Below are 24,332 nucleotides of genomic sequence, written 5' to 3'. Positions count from 1 at the left end.
TTAAATATTAAATTATCTTAAAAAGAGATTTTTAAAAATAAGAAAAAAATCTTTCATATTTTTTCATGTATTTGCCATTTTTATTGTTTTTTTCTTCCATATTTCAGTTCCAAATTTCTATCTGGTATAATTTTCCTTCTGCCTGAGTAACTACCTTTAGTATTTTTTTGTAGCACAGATCTGTTGGCAATGGTTCTCTGAACTTTTGTATGTCTGAAAAAGCCTTTAGTTAATTTTTGAAAGAAGTTTTTTGATGGACATATGATATGGTTTGGTTCCGTGTCTCCATCCAAATCTCACTTTGAATTGTAATCCCCATGATCCCCATGTCATGGGGACATGATCCCCCTGTCAAGGTGGGGGACCAAATGGAGGTAATTGGATCATGAGGACTATTCCTCTTGTGCTGTTCTCCTAATAATGAGTGAGTCTCATGAGATCCGATGGTTTTATAAGCATCTGGCATTTCACCTGCTTGCACTTCTCCTTTCTGCCACCTTGTGAAGAAGGTGCCTGTTTCCCCTTCACCTTCTGCCATGATTGTAAGTTTCCTGAGGTCTCCCCAGCCATGCTGAACTGTGAGTCAATTAAACCTCTTTCCTTTATAAATTACCCAGTCTCATGTATTTCTTCATAGCAGCATGAGAATGGACTAATACAGTACGTACAATTACAGGTTGCTAGTCCCTTTTCAGTGCTTTAAGAATTTCTGTCTTCCATAGTTTCTGATGAGTACTTTGTGACCATTCTTATCTTTGTGCCATATTTTCTCATTTTTTTCTGACCCTCCCTTCTGAGACTCCAATTACAAATATCCTAGACTTCTTAATATCATTCAAAAGATTACTGATGCTTGTTTCATTTTTTTTTTAAGTTTCCAACTGGTAATTAATTTATTAAAATAGTTGACTTAAACGTCTACAATGGTGACTTCCATCTCAACTCCTGGCTCAATACTGATGGAAGTAATCTGCTTAACAATCTCAGAAGGGCTGTACAAGTCAATGAGTCTCTTGTGGATTCTCATCTGGAAACGATCCCATAACTTAGAACCTTCACCACATGGGCGTTTTTTTTTTTTGTAGTGATTAGTAAGCATTCGAACTGGTCTTTTCACTTTGAGATTCTTTTCCTTTGCTCCTCTGATCAAGTCAGCACCCACCTTCTCCAGGGATTTTACGTTGCAGCTTGTTAGAGTGATTCGAATTCGGTGAATTGCCAACTCCTGCTCCATGGTTGTTTTTCCGGTATCCTTAAAAGCCATGGCTGTTGCGCGGCTTCCTGACCGACTTCTTCGGCAACGAGCGCTAACAGCGGTGAGTCAGGAGCAGGTGTGGGCGGATCGGAGCTCCGCACCACCTACGACCACGTCTTCCTCAAAGAGGTGTTTCATGTTTTAAAATCTTAATTTCCTTCTGTTTCACTTTGGGTAAAATCTGTCTTCAAGTTTGGTGGTCTTTTTTTGGGCCAATATCTAATCTAAAGTTTATCCTATCCAGTATGTGTCTCATTTCAAATGTTGTATTTTCTAGCTGCAGAGTTTGATTTGTATTTGAAAACGTTTTTTGTTTTTCTCATCGTCTTAAACATTTGGGGTATACTTATAACAATTGTTTTACTGTTGTTATCTGCTAATTCTATCTGTGAAATTACTAGATCTATTTCTATTGATTGATTTGATTACTATTCTGGTTGGAAGGCAATATTTTCCCTACTTTGCTTACTTGGTATTTTTTTTTATCAAAATAAATTTATAAAAGTAAACTTCATTTACAATTGGACATGATGAATTTTACATTTTTGTGTCCTGGATTTTTCTGTATTCCTTTAAATATTGTGGGATTTCTTTTTTTTTCCCCCGTGGGATGCAGATAAGTTTCTTGGAATTAGCTGGATGGCTTTTGAGTTTTGCTTTTAAGATTCGTTAGGGTGAGTTCAGAGCAGGGCTACTTTGATCTAGGAAACAGCCCTCTGAAGGGTCTCATGTTCTGTGAGATAGGAGGTCTTTCTCCTCTGACTGGTTGACAGCCTAAGCTATTCCTGATTCTTGTAAGGTCTGGACACTGTTCTGCGTACTCCTTTCTGATAGTTCTTTCCCTGGCCTTAGTAGTTACCACACATCTATGCATACAGCAGTGTTCAGCCAAAGTTTGAAAGGATTCAAAGATCTCCAGAGCTCTCTGTGTGTCACTCGTTTCTGTTATTCTATCCCACAAATTCTAAGTGTGTGAAACTCCCTGAAATCAGCACTATGTCTCCTCAACTCAGTGAGACCACAAGCCACTGTTTGGGTTTCCCCTGCCTATGTTGCAGCCTAGAAACTCTTCTCAGGCAAAAAGATCAGGCAACATCAGGGGTCATCTCATTTCCTTCCCTTTCAGAGATCACTGTCTCAGGTTGTCTATTGAACAATGTCTGAAGAAAGATGTTTCATATATTTTGTCTGACTTTCTAGTTGCTTAAGGTAAGAAGGTAAATGCATTCCTAGTTACTGGATTGTGGCTGGGAGCAGAATTCCAATACTGTTTTTTAATGAGATGTTTTTACTTAATTATTTGAGGATTCCCTTTAGTTATCATAATTTTACACGATGTAAACAGGTAAATGAGAATATCTTCAAAACATATTTTTCAGTTTTGGGGTGGTTCTCCCAGTTCTGGTTTTTGCCAAAGATAATAGATTTTTAGTATCTGAGTTCCATATGATAATATTTGTAAGTCTTGGGTGTATCCATATGGTATGTTATAATGGGAAAAGAAAGATGAAATTCTGCTTTTGTCTGATGTCTTTATAGGTCTTGGAAAGACTTGAAGAAGGGTTGTAAAGTCCATAACTTTACAATAAGACAAAATTAAAAGAATCCAAACCAAAATTGTCCTAGACAATGAAAAGTAGCACTAGGCAGAAGCTGAATCTCTTAAGCTCCCCTGCCAAGTCGGCCATGACACAGTCCATAGTTTAACAGTTGTTTCAATTTGGAAATTAATTTTTACTACTAATTTAAATATTTCATATTAGTATATGAGAATTCTTCCTCCTGTTCAGGCTGTGGTATGGGGAAAAGTCAGTTCCCATCAATACAGATTCATATCTACAAGCACAGTGATGAAATTATCCTCATAGCCCCTTGTGTTTGAACAAGCTATGTACTTTTAATTTTAATGAGTTTAACACAATATTCAATATATGTTGATTACTGAATACAACAAAAGGTGTAATAGACACTCCTTAAGAAGCTCATAATGTATTTGGGCAGATGGAAAAAATACTTAGAAAAATTAAAAGGTAGTATAGGACCACAGTAAGAAAAATATTTGGGTGCAGGATACAAAGTATCAGTTGAATTGTAGAGGCAATATATACTATGTACTTTTTGCCTGGGTGACAGGGTGAGACTCTGTCTCAATAAAAAACAAAAAACAAAAAACAAAAAAAACTATGGTTGTTCACTATAACTAAATATCTCTTTTTTTTTTTTTTTTTTTGAGACGGAGTCTCGCTCTGTCACCCAGGCTGGAGTGCAGTGGCGAGATCTAGGCTCACTGCAAGCTCCGCCTCCCAGGTTCACGCCATTCTCCTGTCTCAGCCTCCCTAGTTGCTGGGACTACAGGCGCCTGCCACCATGCCCGGGTAGTTTTTCTGTATTTTTAGTAAGGACGGGGTTTCACCATTTTAGCCAGGATGGTCTCGATCTCCTGACCTCGTGATCCATCCGTCTCTGCCTCCCGAAGTGCTGGGATTACAGGCGTGAGCCACCGCGCCCGGCCACGTTTCATCTCTTTTAGTCTAACTTACTCATCTACAAAATGGAGATAATACCTGTTTTGCAGTGCAGGCCCTGACATACAGGTAGAGTGGCATAAATTAGCTTCTATTCCTTAACTCTTTTCTTCCTTCCTTCTTTCTAGCTAATTTTTAACTCTATCCTAGAAAACTTTTACTAAACGTGTATAACATGTAGTACCTATGCATAGAAATATGTTTTTATAGAACAGAATTATTGAAAACAGCTTCTTACATTTTTGTTATTTTCCAAAGGCAAGAATTCATATATTCTTTCTGAGCCAAGGACATGCAATAAAAAGTAAGAGAGATTCAGAAACTCTGATGATTACTCTCCCAAGAAGGGTGCTTGCTAGGGTGAGTGTCTTGCAGACACAGAAGGAGCTGATGGGGTGAACTGTTGGGGTGTTACAAAAGGCCTTCAGGAAAGTACGTAATCTAAGGCAAGAAATCAGAGTGAAGATTCCCTCAGGGAAAAAGGGAGTGGTTCTGAAGAATTTAGAAGTTTTTCCAGGCAATAGCCACAGATGCTAGCACAAGGACATGGTGGCCACATAGTGGCTTAACTTTTTGCTCTTCTTCTAATATTTACTCTACTAACCCAGACAACATGAGTTCCAGAAGCCTCATGGTGAGTGGAGAAAGAAGAAAAAGTGGTCAAAAAGATGCCTATGTTCACTTCCGCCCTTAGGTCTCCAAGCCTCAGTTCCTGGCATGAGGAGGTAGAGGAGAGAAGCTTGGAATAGGATGTGAGATTACAGTTTTAATATAGACTGGACTGGATATTTGAACACCTGAAAATGAATCTAAATTCTCAAAAGGAGGTGGTTCCTACAACTGAAAATAACAAGAAAGCTACAAGATCTCCTGCTATGTTATCCAGGGTTGGAAAAGTGAAATTCAATGGAGCCAGATTAAAAGATGGACTTTGGGACGGGAGCAGTGGTTCATGCCTATAATCCTAGAACTTTGGGAGGCCAAGGTGGGCAGATTATTTGAGGCCAGGAGTTCAAGACCAGCCTGGCCAACATGGTGAAACCCCATCTCTACTAAAAATAAAAAATTAGTCAGATGTGGTGGCATGTGCCTGTAGTCCCAGCTACTGGGGTGGGTGAAGCATGAGAATCACTTGAACCTGGGAGGCGGAGGTTGTGGTGAGTCAAAATTGCGCCCCTGCACTCCAGCCTGGGCAACGGAGCAAGACCCTGTGTGACCCTGTGTCCAAAAACAGACAAAAAACAAACAAAAGCCATGTGGAGTTTGTTTACTCTTTAAACAAATATCCTTCACGTATTGAACTGAACTATAATTAACTCCTCTTTCACTTGCCATTTCCTGTGCTTCCTTTTCCAACCACTATATCTCCTTTGACACATTTTCTTTTTTCTTTCTCTTTTTTTTCTTTTTCTTTTTTTTTTTTTTTTTTTTGAAATATAGTCTCTATAATTAGAGTTAGTAGGGCACATAGCAGGTTTTATTAAGATATCTAGTTCCTCCTCTTAAGGTAACTCATGAGAACCTTTAAGCAAAAGAACTGAAGAATTTCTAATGGGGCAGCTAATCTACTCTTTTGTGCACTCTGTTCTGCTCATGATCTGATGTTAGTTGGGGTTTCTATTTGTGATTCCTGGGCCTTAACTGCTGACGACAGAGTTTGAAATCATTGCTTTCTAACTCTGAGAATGACTGCATAATACGACATCATTTTCTACCACTGACTGAGTGTTAATGGTCTATCTTATTCCTCCTGCCTGTCCTTCTCCTTGAGGAGGAAGATCATCAATGCACTGTGTGGACTGAAGTGGCTTCATACCCCCTTGATGTTAATGTTCTCGTTTGCTTAAAGTCTGAACTGAATATGGATCCTTCATTTATGAAGCACCATGACACTTCCTGGGTAGTGAACAATTAAACAGGCTTCCCAGCAACAGTGGCTATTTTTTTTTTCACTTCATGGACAATATTGTATGCAAGTTAAATTTGCAACTAGCTTGAGGCTTCACACATGGTGATTTTGAGAAGTTGAATTCTGTACCTCAAGTATATTTCCTTTTCCTTGAACTTTACATTCAGGTCAGCTGTCCAGTTCTTAAACAATGGGTTTTTGAGAGGCAATGAGCAATACAATAGTATTTTTTCCTTCAGTTCTATCTGCCTTTGAAAAAAAATAACCTTTTATTTTTGATTCAAGGAAGAGAGGAGTTTTCTTGTCTTTCTACATCTGTTCCAACTCCTCCAAATGCACAAAAATTTTTTCAGAGCATTCCAGAGTTTCTCAGACTGCACATATAAGATTTTGCATAAAGATACATCTTGGCCATAATAACCTTCTACCGAATTAGTAGAAAATAGATGTATTCTAGATTTTCATATCTTTATGGCAATATGAATAGACAAGGTTCTTCTTGCAAAAATCTCTCCTGAACTGTGCAGGAGATGCTTGGAAGACCCAGTCAAAATTATGAAGTATCCCAAGTTCGTATCCTCCTGTGGCTTCCCATATTACAATAATGCCTTTCTTATCCAGGTTCCAGTACTCTCAAGCCCTTGTCCTTCACTTTTCATTTTAGTTTGCATTCATCCAAGTATTTGGATGGAAATTATCAATACCTTATATAAGAATGTATGGGAGGCTGAAGTGGGCGGATCACGAGGTCAGGAGATCGAGACTATCCTGGCTAACACAGTTAAACCCCGTCTCTACTAGAAAAATACAAAAAATTAGCCATGCATGGTGGCAAGTACCTGTAGTCCCATCTACTTGGGAGGCTGAGGCAGGAGAATTGCTTGAACCTGGGAGGCCGAGGTTGCAGTGAGCCAAGTTTGTGCCACTGCACTCCAGCCTGGGCGACAGAGCACGACTCCATCTCAAAAACAAACAAACAAACAAACAAAAAGAATGTCAATGGAGTTAAAAGTATGTTTTTCAGTTTTCAGCCATGGATCATATTTTGTAGCCTTGCCTAATTCCTAGAGTCTCACTCCATGACGTTTCCTCCTTATTATGAAGGTTAGATGGTTTTGCATTGCTGCCATGTGACATTTATACTTCGCAAGCTGCTGTGTCATCTTCTTCTACCATTTAAACTTAGTTTTACTTTAAGTCCACATCTAACCTGTGTGTCTGCATGCCCAGCACATTTTCCACCTTCTACATTTTATTTGACTGGAGAAATCACCTCAGCCTCTCTAGGTCTCTGCTTATCATCACTCTGCTCATTCTTCAAGCCTCACTTGATTACTGCTTCCTCTGTGATGCTTTCCTGGATTTCCTTAGTAAGACATAATTTCTCCTTTTCATACTTCTGTGGTATTAAGTATGCACCAGTTACATGTGACTCATCTCCAAGTGCTTTGGCGTGGAGATGTTATTTATGTTCCTTATATGACTACTGATCACTTTTTTCCAGACTAAATATTGAAACACTTGGCCAGATAATTTTTTCTCAATTTTGAGTTTCCTTTAATAAGTTTTAAAACAAATTTTTGAAATTAAATTACATTTTGTTAGGTTGCAAATCTGACAAAGTCCAACGATGAGGTGAGTTTGTTGTGGTCAGTTGGCTAGTTGCTAAACTCGCAGCTGGTTTGTGTCTGCTGACTAGCAAATTACTGGCCTACAGAAAGTCTACATGGGGGAACCAGATTATGATGCAAATGTTGCTTGGAGAGCCCTTGATCAAGAGCAAAACAGGTTGGCAGACTCGAGGGATAGGTTCGGCTAGGTCTGATAGAACATTCCAGTTTTGCCAATAGAAGCAAAAACATTGGAAGGACATCCCCAGGATCTGGATCTCTTGCCACTGGGTAACATTTAATAAGCACTAACATGGTATCCTCTTTCACTTGCCATTTCCTGTGCTTCCCTTTCCAACCACTACATCTCCTTTGACACATTTTCTTTTTCTTTCTTTCTTTTCTTTCTTTCTTTTCTTTCTTTCTTTCTTTCTTTCTTTCTTTCTTTCTTTCTTTCTTTCTTTCTTTCTTTCTTTCTTTCTTTCTTTCTTTCTCTTTCTCTCTTTCTCTCTCTCTTTCTCTCTTTCTCTCTTTCTTTCTCTTTCTTTCTCTCTTTCTTTCTCTCTCTCTTTCTCCCTTTCTCCCTTCCTTCCTTTCTTTCTTCCTTCCTTCCTTCCTTCCTTCCTTCCTTCCTTCCTTCCTTCCTTCCTTCCTTGTTTTCTTCCTTTCTTTCTTTCTTTCTTTCTTTCTTTCTTTCTTTTTTTGAGATAGAGTCTTGCTCTGTCACCCAGGCTGAAGTACTCACTGCAACTTCCACCTCCCTGGTCCCAGCGATTCTTCTGCCTCAACCTCCTGAGTAGCTAGGATCAGAGATGTGTGCCACCACACTCAGCTATTTATTTATTTATTTATTTATTTTGCATTTTTAGTAGAGACAGGGTTTCACCATGTTGGCCAGGCTGGTCTTGAACTCCTGACCTCAGGTGGTCCACTGGCCTCGGCCTCCCAGAGTACTGGGATTATAGGTGTGAGCCACTGCGCCTGGTCTCTTTTTCCTTAAGTGTATCAATACCATCATTTTGGCTACTTATTCTGTCCTGGGAGCCGTTCTGTCTCTTTAGGAAGTTTTTGCATCTATCAGATCTCATCTTTTATGTTTTGATGTTTAATAGCATTTAAAGCTTTTTGTTTTGTGTTTTTCAAATGATTTGAAAAAAGTGTGCTCATTAATTAATAAGCAATTAATTCAAACTTTTGTTGCTTTTTTAAGAAAAAAATGAAAAATTCTGTAACAATGTATCTTAGCCATAAAACACTTGTAATCAGCACTCCTCCAGAAATTTCAGGATGTAAGTTATCTCAATGATAATACTAGAAAATCTTGGGAAGCAAGGATATGGCTAACTTTTTATATCATAGATCCCTACTGCCACAACAAGAGTTAAGACTTAGTAAATTCAGTCATGCATTGCTTAACAACTGGGATATGTTCTTGTAACCACCCAACGGGTTCATTTTGCCTGCTGCCTGGATAGAGCCAATTTATCAAGAACCAGGAATTGCAGTAGAGAAAGAGTTTAATTCATACAGAGCCAGCTGAATGGGAGACTGGAGTTTTATTACTCAAATCAGTCTCCCTGAAAATTCGGAAGGTAGTGTTTTTCAAGGATAGTTTGAAGGGCCAGGGAATGGTGCTGCTGACTGGTTGGAGATACAATCATAGGGGTGTGGAAAATGGTCCTCGTGCATTTCTCAAGTCCACTCCTTTTCTTACTTCCTGCTTAGTGGAGGTGTTAGAATCTGCTTCCTGGTGGGGCCACAGGACTGGTTGGTGGGTCCAGGTGGGGCCACCAATTATCAGAAATGCAAAAACCTGAAAAGACATCTCAAAAGACCAATCTTAGGTTCTATAATAGTGATGTTATTTGCAGGAGTAATTGGGGAAGTTGCAGATCTCGTGGCTAATTTTTAGTCCTACAAGGTCTAGTCCCCAGGAAAGAAGGGGGTTTATTTAAGGAAAGGGCTGTTATCATCTTTGTTTCAAAGTTAAACTATAAACTAAGTTCCTCCCAAAGTTAGTTGAACCTATCCCCAGGAATGGACAAGGGCAGCTTGGAGGTTAGAATCAAGATGGAATTTGTTAGGTCAGATCTCTTTCACTGTCATAATTTTGTCCCTGTTATAATGTTTGCAAAGGTGGTTTCAGTGTAGACTTTATAAACACCATATACTTAGAGTATACTAAGTTTATTAAAATATTTTTCTCTTTTTGATAACAAATTAACCTTAGCTTACTATAAATTTTTTACTTTTTAAAGTTTGTAATTTTTTTGAACTTTTAACTCTTTTATAACAGCATAAAACATACTTTGTACAACTGTACAAACATATTTTCTTTATATACTTATTCTATAAGTGCTTTCTATTTTTATTTTTTCCCCTTAAACTTTTTAATTTAAATGAAGACACAAACGCATTACCCTAGGCTTACACAGGGTCTGGATCATCAGTATCACTATCTTCCACCTCCACATCTTGTCCCACTGGAAGATCTTCATGGACAACAACATGAAGCTCTCATCTCCTGTGATAACAATGCCTTCTTCTGGAATACCTCCTGAAGGACCTGCCTGAGGCTGTTTTATAGTTAATTTCCTTTTTTACAACTAGAAGGAGTACACTCTAAAATAATGATTAAGATATCGTACAGTAAATACATACACCAGTAACAGAGTCTGTTATTATCATTATCAAGTTTTATGTACTGTACCTAATTGTGCTACATTTTTGTATGCCTGGCAGTGCAGTAGGTGTGTTTCACCAAGACCACCACAAACATGTGAGTAATGTGTTGAGCTATGACGTTACCAGAGCTACCATGCTGGTATAGACAGGAGACAGGGAAATATTGGGTAGAAGAGGGCAGTTCCCTGGTAAAAGCCTTACTCCCAAGCCTGGAAACCTGCAGCCCTAAATGGGAATAGATATTCCTGTTTGTGCACCCAAATGTTACCTTTCGGCCTGCCATGCCACTCTGTGCTGTACCCATATAAACCCCAAGTCCTAGGCTTGATGAGCAGATGAGCAGATAAGCAGAGAAGCAGAAGAGTGGTGCTGCAGAGAAGGAGAGAAGAGAAGGAGCATCTGAATGTCAAGAGGAGTTTGGAGGGAGATGGTCAGAGAGGAGATCAGTTGCAGGACAGCCAAACTCCAGGGGAAGATCATCTTCCACTCCAATCCCTTTCCAGCTCCCCATCCATCCTGCTGAGAGCCACCTCCATCACCCAGTAAAATCCCCACATTCACCATCCTTTAAGTTCATGTGTGACTTGATTCTTCCTGGACACTGGAAAAGAACCCAGGTGCCAAGAGGGCACTGAGCTGGTTAACATTTAAGCCATCTGCCGATGGCGGAGCTAAAAAAGCACTGTAGCACACCCACTGGGACTTTGAGAGTCACAGGCACACACCCCTAGATGCCACCATGGGGCGGGAACCCAAAAGTGCTCGCCCTGGCTCTTGCACCTGTCTGTCTACATGCTCCCTCTCCTATAACAGGCTTGCGCAGCAGTGGCTGCCCAGCAGATGAGCCACGCCCCTTCCACATGTCCTGCAAGGGGGATCAGGGAACGCTCCCCCTTCAGTGTCGGTAGCTGATAGGAATATTTTAACTCCATTATAATCTTATGACACCACCTTTGTGTATGTGATCTGTCATTGACTGAAGTGTCGTTATGTGGTACATTACTGTGTTTATTGAGTGGATGGTCAACTGTATGAGGTGCTTGAATAATGGGTGATGTGAACCTTGGGTTTATGACATCTTCTGAGAGCTGCTTTCAGGTGAGTATAAGAAGAGATATTTCTAGTCTAGGTCCCCACTCCTTTTCTTAGTTCCTGCTTAGTGGAGGTGTTAGAAAAAAAGGTTGGACTCTGGTACTATTTTCCTCCATTGGTTATATGGACTCAAAGCCATAACTTAGGAAGAATGTCTATTTTTAGATTTGGTGACTGATTTAGATAGGTTGCTACAGAAAGTGGTACAAAGATATTTCACACATAGAATATCAAATCCAGGGTGCTTTAGCACTACATTCCAATGGCCTGAGATGGATGGGTGGAAGCCCTGGCAAGCTGAAATAAACCAGGGCAAGCTCCTCTTTGGAATTCACAAGTCTGACAACTGGTGACTCAAGCTCTAGTCAGGAGACCTGAATGTTATGTCTGGCACCACGATACCTTAGTTTACAGAGATTAATCTAACAGGCCTTCAGTTAGTTTGCTTTATTTTAAAATTCTGCTTAGCTTTTTGTTGCCTACCGAATTTCTCCTGATCTATATTTAGATGTAGGTGGAGGCTCTAGATGTGTGCGCTACCAACACCAGCTCCTGGGAGGGAACATTTTCTCACTCACAAGCAAGTGAACTTTGCTTTCTCCATGAAGAAGAATGACCTGCATGATGGCTTTCAGAAGTGGAGAACACGGCTCATGGTTCCCTCCATAGTTCCTCCATGGCCTTTGGTTACATCTTCTCTGAATGGAGGAGCTTGGGTTATGTGAAAAGCAGAGCGACCAGACGACACAAATGCTGTAGTGAGAAGGCAGCAAATTAAAATATCAGAAATTTCAAAAGGAAAGGTTTATAATAGTTAGATTTAAAACATGCTCTGAGGCCAGGCATAGTGGCTCACGCCTGTAATCCCAGCACTTTGGGAGGCCAAGGCAAGAGGATTGCTTGAGGGCAGGAGTTCAAGACTAGCCTGTACTACATAACAAGACCCTGTCCTGTCTCTATATTTAAAAAAAAAAAAAAAAAGAAACAAAGGAAAAGGAAGAAAAGTGCTTTAATATTCAGAGGCATGAGAGATGCAATGAGTAATATAGGACCTTCTCTAGGGACACTGGGGAAGCACTCTACGGAGGTGGTTCTAATCTAGCCTGGAAAATCTCTCTTCCCTTCATGCCTTGTACTTCCTTCTTCTTTGTGACTTTGCTAATGTTTTTCCTTCCTCTTGGAAAAATTTCCTATACTAATCAAAAGGCCCCAAGACACAGGGGGAAATGTGGTAAATCTGAGACTGGAAGGAAATTACCATCTAATATCGCTCTTATACAGTATAACTATGGTTAATATTATTGCTTGGGTCACTCATTTATTCATATCACAAACACTGACTGAGTGCTTATTATTTGCCAAGCATGGGCAATAAAGAGTTGAAGACCAACAAAGCCCCTGCCTTCCCAGAAGCTTATTTGCTTGTGGGGAAAATAAACAGTGGATCAATTAACAAATAAATAGATAACGTAATGGCACAGCCAGGCGTGGTGGCCTCATGCCTGTAATCCCAGCACTTTGGAAGGCTGAGTTGGGAGGATCGCTTAGGCCCAGGAGTTTGAGACCACCAGCCTGGGCAACATAGGGAAATCCCAGCTCTACCAAAACAAAACAAAACAAAACAAACAACAAATGAAACACATGGTGACGTGTGCCTATAGTCCCAGCTACTCAGGAAGCTGAGGTGGGAGGATCACTTGAGCCCAGGAAGCAGAGATTGCAGTGTGCCAAGATCTCCCCACTGCACTCCAACCTGGGTGACAGGGTGAGACCCTGTCTCAAAATAAACAAACAAACAAAACAACCAAAAACCAAAAAAACATAATGTCAGATGGTGACAGTGTTTTGAAGAAAATAAAGCAGGGTAGGGGAACTAGTGATAACTGGTGATTTGGGTTTCTCCATCTCCAGCTGCTTTCGCATCCTCTGTAAGGTGAAAGTGGCAAAGGAAATTCTAGGTTGACTTTTGGGTTCAGTGAGTTTTCTACCCTGTGTCTCTTCACTGCCCTTTCCCTCCCCAGAACCTCTAAGATCTGATCCTTAGATTCTGCAATGTAAGTCAGCTTCCTTCTTCTTGGTTGCCAGCTCACTACATTCTTATTCCTGGATAAACCAAAAATCTCTTCCTTGTTTTCCCATTTTCAAAAAGATGTCGAAATCTCTCACCTGCTCATGTTCCTTCCTTTTTGTCTCATGGGTATATATACCTTTTACAATTTTTTCCCTACCAAATGTAGTTGAATATTGGGATGTAGTCATAACAAACACATAAATACAATCCACCGTATTTAAATGGACTTATTCATTTAGTCTGCTTAAAATCGAGATAGTAACACAGGCACTAGTGGGTTTCTCTGCAAACTCTGGGCATTTTTAATCCTGGCAATTTTTAAATTGCTTAGCAGTAAAATGGTGAGGCAACAGCACCTATTGTTATGAATCCCTGCCCCTTCTTACCTCAATGAGGCTATCATTTCTCTCTATCAATTCTGCTGACAGAATTAAGAAGAGCCATTGACTTCCAGTTTGTTCAGTGTTTTTATTCTTAGGATGGGAGTGATGACTTGTAACCTCTTTCCATCTAGAGACTCAATTTAAGTCTACCTCTTTCATTCAGCCTTCTCTTACCATTTTCAGCTGCCTGGAATGCCTTCTTTCTCTAAGTTCCCATTTATGACATTAAAAATCAGGGTACTTAGTTATATTGTACCTCACACCAATCGTTTTACTTGTTAAATCTTTTTTCCTAGTTAGATTGTGACATTTTGGAATAAAAGAAAAAATATCTTTTTTAACTTTACAGCTTCCCAGATTTCATTAGATTAGTATAGATTTGAGTGCCTTTTATACATCAGGCAATGCCTAGTGTATAATATTTTTACTTATGGGTTTTAGCATTTAACTTATCTAATGATCACAACATTCCTATGATGTCATTTGTTTTCATGATTTGTTGAAAGTTGATGGTCACAAAGGTTAAAAAGTTGTCTGTGGTCATAATTTTTGAGGAGGTGGAGCTAAGTTTTGAACTCAGGCCTGTTTGATTCTGAGAACAATCCTGTGCTCCTTCAGCTGAACCACACAGCCCCTTTTAGAGCTTTGTCTCCATAGACACTAAGTGTATTCTTGTTGATTGAGTGAATTAATGGATGAATTATCTGGAGTTCCTTCTGCTTCTCTTTTCTTCTCTGTAAAACGAGGATCATTGCAGGAACCTGAACTAATAATAGAATAGTCCAACTGAGTTGCCTTAATTTGGTAACCAAGAGAAAGTAGAGTTAATTAACTAGAACCCTTTGCCATGACTGCTGTCTAAACTTTTCATGCTTTTCTCTGAAAGTCCAGTTCTGAGCTCTATTACAAGATAGAACATTTTAGCCACGATTGAAGAGAGCACTATTAACATTTTATGGCATTGGTTCCTTTTTTCCTAATACTGTGGGATTAAAACAATGTTCACCAAATTCTGGATGTTTTATTCCTGTTTTTTTCATGATGTTTTATAATCCAGGCCTTCTTCATAGAGACACAGGGCTATGTTTTATAACTGCCAGGGTCAAGAAAAGAATAGCTTGTGTGAGATCCTTAAAGAAATAGCTAAGCAGTAACTTCAGACCTTCTGTATGTTTTCCTCAACATTTCCTCTCACTTTTTGTCTCCCTACAACTCATTTTTAGAAAACAAAAACACAACACAATTTTGCCTTTTTAAAAGATAGTACGGCTGGGTGCAGTGGTTCACGCTTGTAATCCCAGCACTTTGGGAGGCTGTGGGGGGCAGATCACCTGAGGTCAGGAGTGTAAGACCAGCCTGGCCAATATGGTGAAACACTGTCTCTACTAAAAATACAAAAATTAGCAGGGTGTGGTGGCAGGCCCCTGTAATCCCAGCTACTTGGGAAGCTGAGGCAGGAGAATCACTCAAACCCGGGAGGCGGAGGTTGCAGTGAGCCGAGATCACGCCACTGCACTCCAGCCTGGGTGAAAAAGTAAGACTCTGTCTCAAAAAAAAAAAAAAAAAAAAAGTAATATACGGGTACTATAATACTTTACAAAGTACTGAAAATATCTAAAGAAAAAGAAATAACATCTCACAACCTCATCATCTAGATATGACTTTTAATATTTTGACGTATTTCATTTCAGCTTTTGATTAATTTTTGCAGAAGACATTTATTTCAGATATTGTAACTTTATAATCTATAGAATTTTAATGATATTTTTGTATGACATCTATCATAAACATTTCTGCATGTCATTGAAATATTTATAAATATTATTTTTATTTAAAGGATGCGTAGTTAATTGATATAACCCCTCTTTTAAAATTGGTAATTTTACATACCTGGAGATGAGCAGATGTGAAACAAACAAGAAAGAGTAAGAGATAGCTAGTCTCTTGACTTATATATATATATATTTTCAGTATGACTTGAAAAAAAGAACTTAACTTAGAGACCTCTAGAATAGTTAGCACAAATAGATTTCTCAGTGTGGTTAAGATGAAGTACAGATACTAAATTTACTCTTTTATGTGAAATAAATAAAAACTGGATAAGATATATACAGCAACAGTTTTCAAGACATTATACCTCAGACAACAAAGGATAATGACCTGTGAGAGAGGGAAAACAAATTAGGTGAGCCTATGATTGCCCCAGTTTACTGCCTGGAGAGAGATTCCAGGCCTAGGTGCAGAGAGAAGGGCTGCAAATGGAAACTATTGCTTTTTCTGAGTTGAGGAGAGAGACCTGAGAGTCTGCAGGTACTAAGATAGCTGCAATTCATGAGGAAGAGTTCCAGAGAAAAGAAAACTGAACAGAGAGTGAGCTCTGGATTTCTGTAGTGTTCCTGCTGACTCTTCTGCTGAATCATGATCAGTGCATGTGTGTGGCTGGAGAAAGAGCCTCTGAAAAGGTTTAGAGGGACAAATCCTTGGTATCACATAGGTCTAGGAATAGCTCCTCTTTCCACCAGAAAGAGTATAAAAACCACGTAATTCACGGGATATCAGGTAGCGTACTCAGAAGGGTTTTGCTTCAGCAGTGAGAAAAAATTAGACCTAGACTAAATGTTGCTCTGATCCTAACAAAACTTAAAAAATGAGACCCTAAAGGATAAAACTGTTTCCAGGTAACTTAGATATATACCAGAACAAAGCCGAAGAATATGAGAATATGAAAATATCTAGCAGTCAGTAACGTAAAATTCATAATATCTATCATGCAACCAAATATTACCATGAATATAAAGAAGCATGAAAATAAATACCCATAATTCCAAGAAAAATCAATTACACATAATTGCCCCGTCAATGACACCGATGATGTAATTAGTAAACAAAGAGCTAATTATAACTCTGCCAACTCTAGCCATTACACATGTTCAAGAGGCTAGAGGAAAGATTAAATCAGGACACAGAAGAAATAAAAAGACAAAATAAAATATCTACAGATGAAAATTACAATATCTGAGATGAAGCATAAGCAAGATGGGATTCGCAGCAGATTATGTGTAGAAGAAGGATTAATGAACATCAAAGCATATATGACAACAGTAGCATAAAGTCTGTAAGAAAAGAAATGGAAACATACTGGTATAAGGTTTTACACTATGTATGAAATGGTGTAGTATCACTTGAAGAGAGACTGTGACTAAAGACCACTGTACCCTCTTAGGGGAAGAAAAATATCTTTTTTTCCTACCTATCCTGGGTTCACAGCTGAGGCCACTATAACAAAAAACAGATTAACAACACAGAAGCCTACACATTTACTTGGTGTAAGTGTTACGTGACTCAGGAGCCGTCATAAGGAAAGAAGACTCAAAGAAACAGACCTGAGTATTTTTATAGTAGGTTTGATGAAGAATGGATAGTCATGGAGAAATATAATAGACAATGGGTGTATGATCTAAAGGTAGTAAACTGGGGGAAATTTAGCAGGGTTTGCTTGTTCAGATTTTTCTCCTTGACGTTTTGTCATGAGAGACAAATATGTTTCTTTCCTCTGGGTATAGGGAGGGCATCTCTCACATGAGGGACGTAGGATCTGCTTCAGAGAAGTGCCGGGGAAGAACAGTGACCTTCCTGCTTCTGCAGTTTTCTTAAATTCATATAGCTTAAAATATTTAATATGCTAAGGTGTTACATTTGGGGGTAGTAGATCTTGATACCCATCACCTGAAACCAACCAGTTTATAATAGTAACACAAAGAGTTGTAGATAATATGCCATAAAGGTGGTAAAATGGAATCATTGGAAAAGTCAATTCATCCAAAAGAAGGCTGAAAGAGGAAAACAAAAACAAAGAAGAGATGGGAGAAATAAAAAGCAAATCACAGGGACATGAGCATCCCTTAATTTTGGTGTACAGGAGGGGTTTGAGGGGTGCCATCGGATACCAAAGGATGACTGTATATTTTTTAAATTAAGAGACTTTCATTCTTTAAATATTCTTAGACTTAAAGTTTTTTAAAAAGAAAACAAATCAAAGCATACTATAGTTGCTAAAACAAATCATTTTAGTAGTATATTCAGTGGCTGAAATGATAGGGAGCATCAATCATTATTTCTTGAATATCAAGTTATCCTTACTGAAAAAATAAGATATAATGGAAATACTGGATCCCTTACACATTCACTTAATTTCTTAAAAGAATAAAGATAAAACACATGTAACAACAGAAACAAATAAACCATTTACTGTAACATTCCAGGAATCATAGGCTCCTTTTCTTCGCCAGTTTATTTATTTGCTTATCTTTATCACCTAGTGGTAGTTTGTTTCCTTTGATAGAATATATGGCAGTCCCACATTGGTGACAACTGGTGCTCCCTTTATCCAACTGGATCATTTTGAGATTCAGTTTTACTTCTTTTTAGTATTTTCTTTGTGTTCCTATATCAGTTATGATGAGCCACTGAAAATATTTTGTTCTAAAATAATACATATTACTTAGTACATTTTTTTCAGTGTCTTGCTGACTTTTAAAATTTGAATGATGTACAGACTTTGTTTTTTTAATGAAGTATAAATATTTGCTCATGGTTTCTAAATTCCTTATAAAATAAAATTAATTCAATCTGCAAAAAAATTAAATGGTAAGAGAGTAAACTCATCACTTAGATATTCATATTAAACGTAAATGGCCTAAACACCCCAACTAAAAGTTAAAAATGGTCTAATTGAATAAAATACCAATATCCAACTATATCTTGCCTATAAGAAAATATTGCCACTTTCAGTATAAAAATACAAATAGGTAAAAGATAAAAGGATGGAAAAAGACATACTATTTTAAACTAATCAAAAGAGAGTGGAGTGGCCATATTGAGTAAATTAGACTTCAAAGCAAATAATATTAATACTACCAGGGATGAAGAACATTATTTCATAATAATAGATGTAAATTGATAAAAAGGAAGTAACAAATTTAAACATTTGTTCACTTAATATTAGAACTCCAAAATACATAAAGAAAATGCTGATATAACTTCAAATAGAAATAGATAAATCCACTGTTATAGTCAGATTTCAGGACCTTTTTCTCAACTGACAGAAAAAACAGACAAAAATATCAGTAAGGATATAGAAAAGCTCCAAAATATTATCAATCAACTTGAATTAATTAATATTTATGGGACCAGGCTTGATGCTTATGCCTGTAATTCCAGCACTTTGGCAGGCCTTGAGCTCAGGAATTCGAGACCAGCCTGGGCAACACACACACACATACACACACAAACACACATACACATATATATACGTATATATACACACACACACACACGCAACACAGCTAGCAGCAGAATACACATTTTCTTCAAGAGCACACAGAATAATTAGCATGATATGCTATATTCTAGGCCGTAAATAACTCTCGACAGACTTAAAATAATTCAACCAATACAAAATATATTCTGTAACTACAATGGAATTAAATTTGAAATCAATAGCAAAAGATATCTGGCAAATCCCCAAATATTTGGTAACTAATATCATACTTCTAAATGAACCAGGGTCAAATAAGAAATCAAAATAGAAATTAGAAAGTGTTTGACTAAATTAAATACACATTTCAAAATTTTGAGATGCAACAACAGCAGTATTTAGAGGAAAATTTACAATAGTATAGACCTTTATTAGAAAAGAAGATCTCAAACCAGTGATCTCAGTTCCTACCTGAAGAAACTAGAAAAGGAAGAGCAAATAAATCCAAAATAAGCAGAAGAAAGTAAGTAATAAAGACCAGAGCTGAAATCAATAAAGTAGAAAACAGAAAAACAAAACCAAAAAAATCTAATAACACCCCAAACTTGTTATTATGCAGATCAGTAAGATTGATAAACCACTGGCCAGACTGCTTAGGAATTTATCAAGAAGAAACAAACAATTTTCTTTTTTTGATACCTTATATGTAGCACCCAAAAATACATAACTTTGATATAACATTTATTCATCTAATAACAGAAGACAGAAATGAGAAAGGTGACATCATTATACATTCCACAGATAGTAAAAGGATAATAAGATAATATGATGAAAAACTCAGGCCAATAAATTTGACAACTTAGATAAACAGAACAAATTACTTATATGACACGATCTACCAAAGTTCATTCAGGAAGAAATTGATAATCTTAGTAGCTGTATATCTATTAAAGAAATTAAGTTGACAGTTAAAAGTTATCCTGCAAAATGTATTTCAAGCTCTGATTGCTTCCCTGGAGAATCGTACCCAATATTTAAGGAGAAAGTAATTCTAATTCTGCGTAAACTTTTCCAGGAAATTGAAGAGGAAGAAATATTTTCCAACTCTCCCTGAGACCAATTCTACTCTATCCAAAACCAGACAAAGACATTCCAAGAAAACAAAACTACAGACCACTGTATGCAAGCAGCAATGGGAAATTAAAAGTTATAAAATATCATTTATAATATCAGAAAAAGTAATTATGAAGTACTTAGGAACAAACCTGACAAAAGTGGCTCAAGATTTGAACTCTGAAAACTATAAAACATTGCTGTAAGAAATTAAAGAGGGCAGAAATAGAGGGAAACCTCATTTGTGAATTGGATAAATTTAACATTGTGAAGATATAAATTTTCCTTAAATTGGTCTGTAATTCAACAGAATCTCAATCAATACCTCAATAGGCTTTTAAAAATGCTTGCAAAATTTGACAAACTAATCCTAAAATGTATATGAAAATGCAAAGGACCTACAAGAGGCAAACTATCTTTGAAAAAGAAGGGTAAGTTTGAAAGACATATATTTGCCCTCAGGGCTCATTATAAAGCTACGATAATCAAGACAGTGTGAGACTGGCATAAAGATAGACAAAGAAAGACAATTTCTAGGTCATGAGAGCTATGTTTCCTAAAGGAAGGCAGCAAGTACTTATCAACTTTCCCCGTGTCCTCAGGATGCCTTAAGCAGTGGTTGCCGAACCACTAGCAGCTTCAGCACCAACTGGAAGCTTTTTAGAAAAGCTAATTACCGGGCCCATCCCAGACCTACTGAACCAGAATCTCTGTGGGCAAAGCCCAGGAATCTGTGTTTTGACAAGCTCTCCAGGTGATAATGATGTCTATTAAAGTTTGAGATTCATTGCCTTGGGCTTTCCCTGTTGGAAATCCACCAGGATTTGGGAGACAGGGGAAGAGGTCTGGAGAGAGTGGCAGAATTCAGCACCACAGAATGAAGAGGAAAACTGATGGCCTTTGTCCATGGAATCCATTAAAATATACTCTCATTGCTGCCAGACTGAGTTCATGAATAAAAAAAAAGCTAATCTCATATCAAGCCATCAGGCTATTGATGATAATTGTGTTTCAGGGTGAGCAAACAGCTTTACCAAGCTCACACAGTTGAGACAATTTGTTGTTTGGAACTATCTTACTGTAAGTGGATGCTTAAGAAGAATGCAGAAGTTATGAAAATCAATCCGGGATTCTTGATCTTTAAAATTCTCTCTCTCTCTCATGCACACACACACATGCACACATACACATATAGTAAGATTTCATGACACATGAGACAGGCTGTGAAGCTGAACAGTTCTGATGAATGCCTGAGTGGTAAAATCACCTTGAAGAACCGGAAGTGAAGGTCTATTCTAGCTGGGTATGAGCTACAAACTCGTTTCTTGGGGGAACACATGAATACACTGGGGAGGCTAAGTAGCTTCTGAGGCTACTAACAGAATTTTAGTCATTTCTCCTGTCATCTGAAAAATATATGATATTGAATTTTTAAAAATGGGTTTAGTGTAGTCTAGTCTCACTGTCTGAAACTAGGATGTGGTTTGTTCCAATAACCAAAGTGATTCCATCCCATGTGAGGGAAAAAAGGGATAATGGTGAATTAAAAGCACCTGCATGTATTTGTTGCCCCTTTAGAGGGAGTGTCTCTTCATCAGCATTAACTTTCTTTCCTACTTTTGAGCTGGCTGCTAAAAGTCTAGGTTTAGATCTTAATTCATTGTCCTTCCCTGCCTAATGTAATGCTTACAATTACAGTCTCAACCCTCTGGCATTTAATGAAGATAAAATTGATTACTTTTGACTGAAGACAAAAAAATCACTTACAATCAGGATACTGAATATATTAGTAAGTACAAGGTCCCAGCTTCTAGTGGGCCTGGCAGACTGTCAAGCTCTTACTAAGTGACCCAACCCCATGCCTTTTTGTCCTTTCTGTTGCCACACAATCACGATAATTTGTTCTCTGAATGCCAGAGTACTGCCAAGGAAAGGAATTCTGAAGCTGGCTGAGAGAGATCATGTAAATCTCCCAATGTAGACTCCATTGACTCTTGTCTCTTTTTTTGTATGGAACTGATTTTATAATTTCTGTGGCAATGAAAGATTCATACCCAAAATGACTGCTAGTCCTTTGTTTATTGATCAGTCTGAGCATGGACTAGAATTCATCCTCTAATTGGTAACAAGAAAAACTTGGATGCGGAAGCACATCATTGGTTAAGGCAGCACAGCAAGTTTGAATTTGGCTGCCTCTACTTTCAATATTGGTTGACGTCAAGAGCAGACATTGGCGTTGGAGTTAAGAGTATCAAGAGAGTTAGTAAGTATGAATTTAGGGTCATATTTTATGCCTGGTCCTTATCTTTTGGTGAAATGATTTCTAGTATCATCTCAGACTAAATGATATGGGATATTTCTACCTGCAGATTCTAAGGTATTAAGATAAAGCTCAAAGTAGATGTGTTTTCCTTATCTTCCTAAAATTTTAGATTAAAGATGCCAAAAATTTGTGTGTGTATGTGTCAAAGCATTTGAACAGCCCTTGTACACTATTACAACCTTTGTTCTGTACCAGTCACTGTATTATTATTTTTTTAATTAATTAATTTTTTATTATACTTTAAGTTCTAGGGTACATGTGCACAACGTGCAGGTTTGTTACATATGTATACATGTGCCATGTTGGTGTGCTGCACCCATTAACTCGCCATTGATATTAGGTATATCTCCTAATGCTATCCCTCCCCCGACCCCACAACAGGCCCAGCGTGTGATGTTCCCCTTCCTGTGTCCAAGTGTTCTCCTTGTTCAATTTCCACCTATGAGTGAGAACATGCAGTGTTTGGTTTTCTGTTCTTGCAATAGTTTGCTGAGAATGATGGTTTCTAGCTGCATCCATGTCCCTATAAAGGACACGAACTCATCCTTTTTTTATGGCTGCATAGTACTCCATGGTGTATATGTGCCACATTTTCTTAATCCAGTCTGTCATTGATAGACATTTGGGTTGGTTCCAAGTCTTTGCTATTGTGAATAGTGCCGCAATAAACGTATATGTGCAGGTGTCTTTATAGCAGCATGATTTATAATCCGTTGGGTACATACCCAGTAATGGGATGGCTGGGTCAAATGGTATTTCTAGTTCTAGATCCTTGAGGAATCGCCACACTGTTTTTCACAATGGTTGAACTAATTTGCAGTCCCACCAACAGTGTAAAAGTATTCCTATTTCTCCACATCCTTTCCGGCACCTGTTGTTTCCTGAGTTTTTAATGATCGCCATTCTAACTGGTGTAAGATGGCATCTCATTGTGGTTTTGATTTGCATTTCTCTGATGGCGAGTGATGATGAGCATTTTTTTCATGTGTCTGTTGGCTGCATAAATGTCTTCTTTTGAGAAGTGTCTGTTCATATCCTTTGCCCACTGTTTGATGGGGTTGTTTGTTTTTTTCTTGTAAATTTGTTTGAGTTCTTTGTAGGTTCTGGATATTAGCCCTTTGTCAGATGAGTAGATTGCAAAAATTTTCTCCCATTCTGTAGGTTGCCTGTTCACTCTGATGGTAGTTTCTTTTGCTGTGCAGAAGTTCTTTAGTTTAATTAGATCCCATTTGTCAATTTTGGCTTTTGTTGCCATTGCTTTTGGTGTTTTGGACATGAAGTCCTTGCCCATGCCCATGTCCTGAATGGTATTGCCTAGGTTTTCTTCTAGGGTTTTTATGGTTTTAGGTCTAACCTTTAAGTCTCTAATCCATCTTGAATTAATTTTCGAATAAGGTGTAAGGAAGGAATCCAGTTTCAGCTTTCTACATATGGCTAGCCAGTTTTCCCAGCACCATTTATTAAATAGGGAATCCTTTCTCCATTTCTTGTTTTTGTCAGGTTTGTCAAATATCAGATGGTTGTAGATGTGTGGTAGTATTTCTGAGGGCTCTGTTCTGTTCCATTGGTCTATATCTCTGTTTTGGTACCAGTACCATGCTGTTTTGGTTACTGTAGCCTTGTAGTATAGTTTGAAGTCAGGTAGTGTGATGCCTCCAGCTTTGTTCTTTTTGCTTAGGATTGTCTTGGCAATGTGGGCTCTTTTTTGGTTCCATATGAACTTTAAAGCAGTTTTTTCCAATTCTGTGAAGAAAGTCATTGGTAGCTTGATGGGAATGCCATTGAATCTATAAATTACCTTGGGCAGTATGGCCTTTTTCATGATATTTATTCTTCTTATCTATGAGCATGGAATATTCTTTCATTTGTTTGTGTCCTCTTTTATTTCATTGAGCAGTGGTTTGTAGTTCTCCTTGAAAAGGTCCTTCACATCCCTTGTAAGTTGGATTCCTAGGTATTTTATTCTATTTGAAGCAATTGTGAATGGGAGTTCACTCATGATTTGGCTCTCTGTTTGTTTGTTATTGGTGTATAAGAATGCTTGTCCCCGTCTCTACTAAAAAATACAAAAAACTAGCCAGGCAAGGTGGCGGGCGCCTGTAGTCCCAG

General features: G+C 38.0%; 2 protein-coding genes across 2 annotated transcripts in view; one reads left to right on the top strand and one right to left on the bottom strand.

The window, feature by feature from the left end:
* Positions 1-709: 709 nt before the first annotated feature.
* LOC103219583 (small ribosomal subunit protein uS10-like) lies at positions 710-1,264 on the bottom strand. The gene has a single exon (XM_073022169.1). The coding sequence runs from the start codon at positions 1,262-1,264 to the stop codon at positions 911-913; it is 354 nt and encodes a 117-aa protein (XP_072878270.1). The 3' UTR covers positions 710-910.
* Positions 1,263-24,332, top strand: part of TMC1 (transmembrane channel like 1) — a 184,152-nt gene continuing 161,082 nt past the window's right edge. Inside the window, exons 1-2 of the mRNA XM_073022220.1 lie at positions 1,263-1,316; positions 7,389-7,498. Coding sequence (XP_072878321.1) covers positions 1,263-1,316; positions 7,389-7,498 — 164 coding nt within the window. The remainder of the gene's footprint in view (positions 1,317-7,388; positions 7,499-24,332) is intronic.

This window comes from Chlorocebus sabaeus, chromosome 12 (genome assembly GCF_047675955.1).
Source record: "Chlorocebus sabaeus isolate Y175 chromosome 12, mChlSab1.0.hap1, whole genome shotgun sequence".
Classification (NCBI taxonomy): Eukaryota; Metazoa; Chordata; class Mammalia; order Primates; family Cercopithecidae; genus Chlorocebus; species Chlorocebus sabaeus.
Note: the sequence above shows the minus strand (reverse complement) of the source record. Positions and strands in the feature narration are given on the sequence as shown.

Excerpts from the sequence above, each read along its gene's own strand:
- LOC103219583 (XM_073022169.1), bottom strand. The coding sequence starts at position 1,264 with ATGGCTTTTAAGGATACCGGAAAAACAACCATGGAGCAGGAGTTGGCA.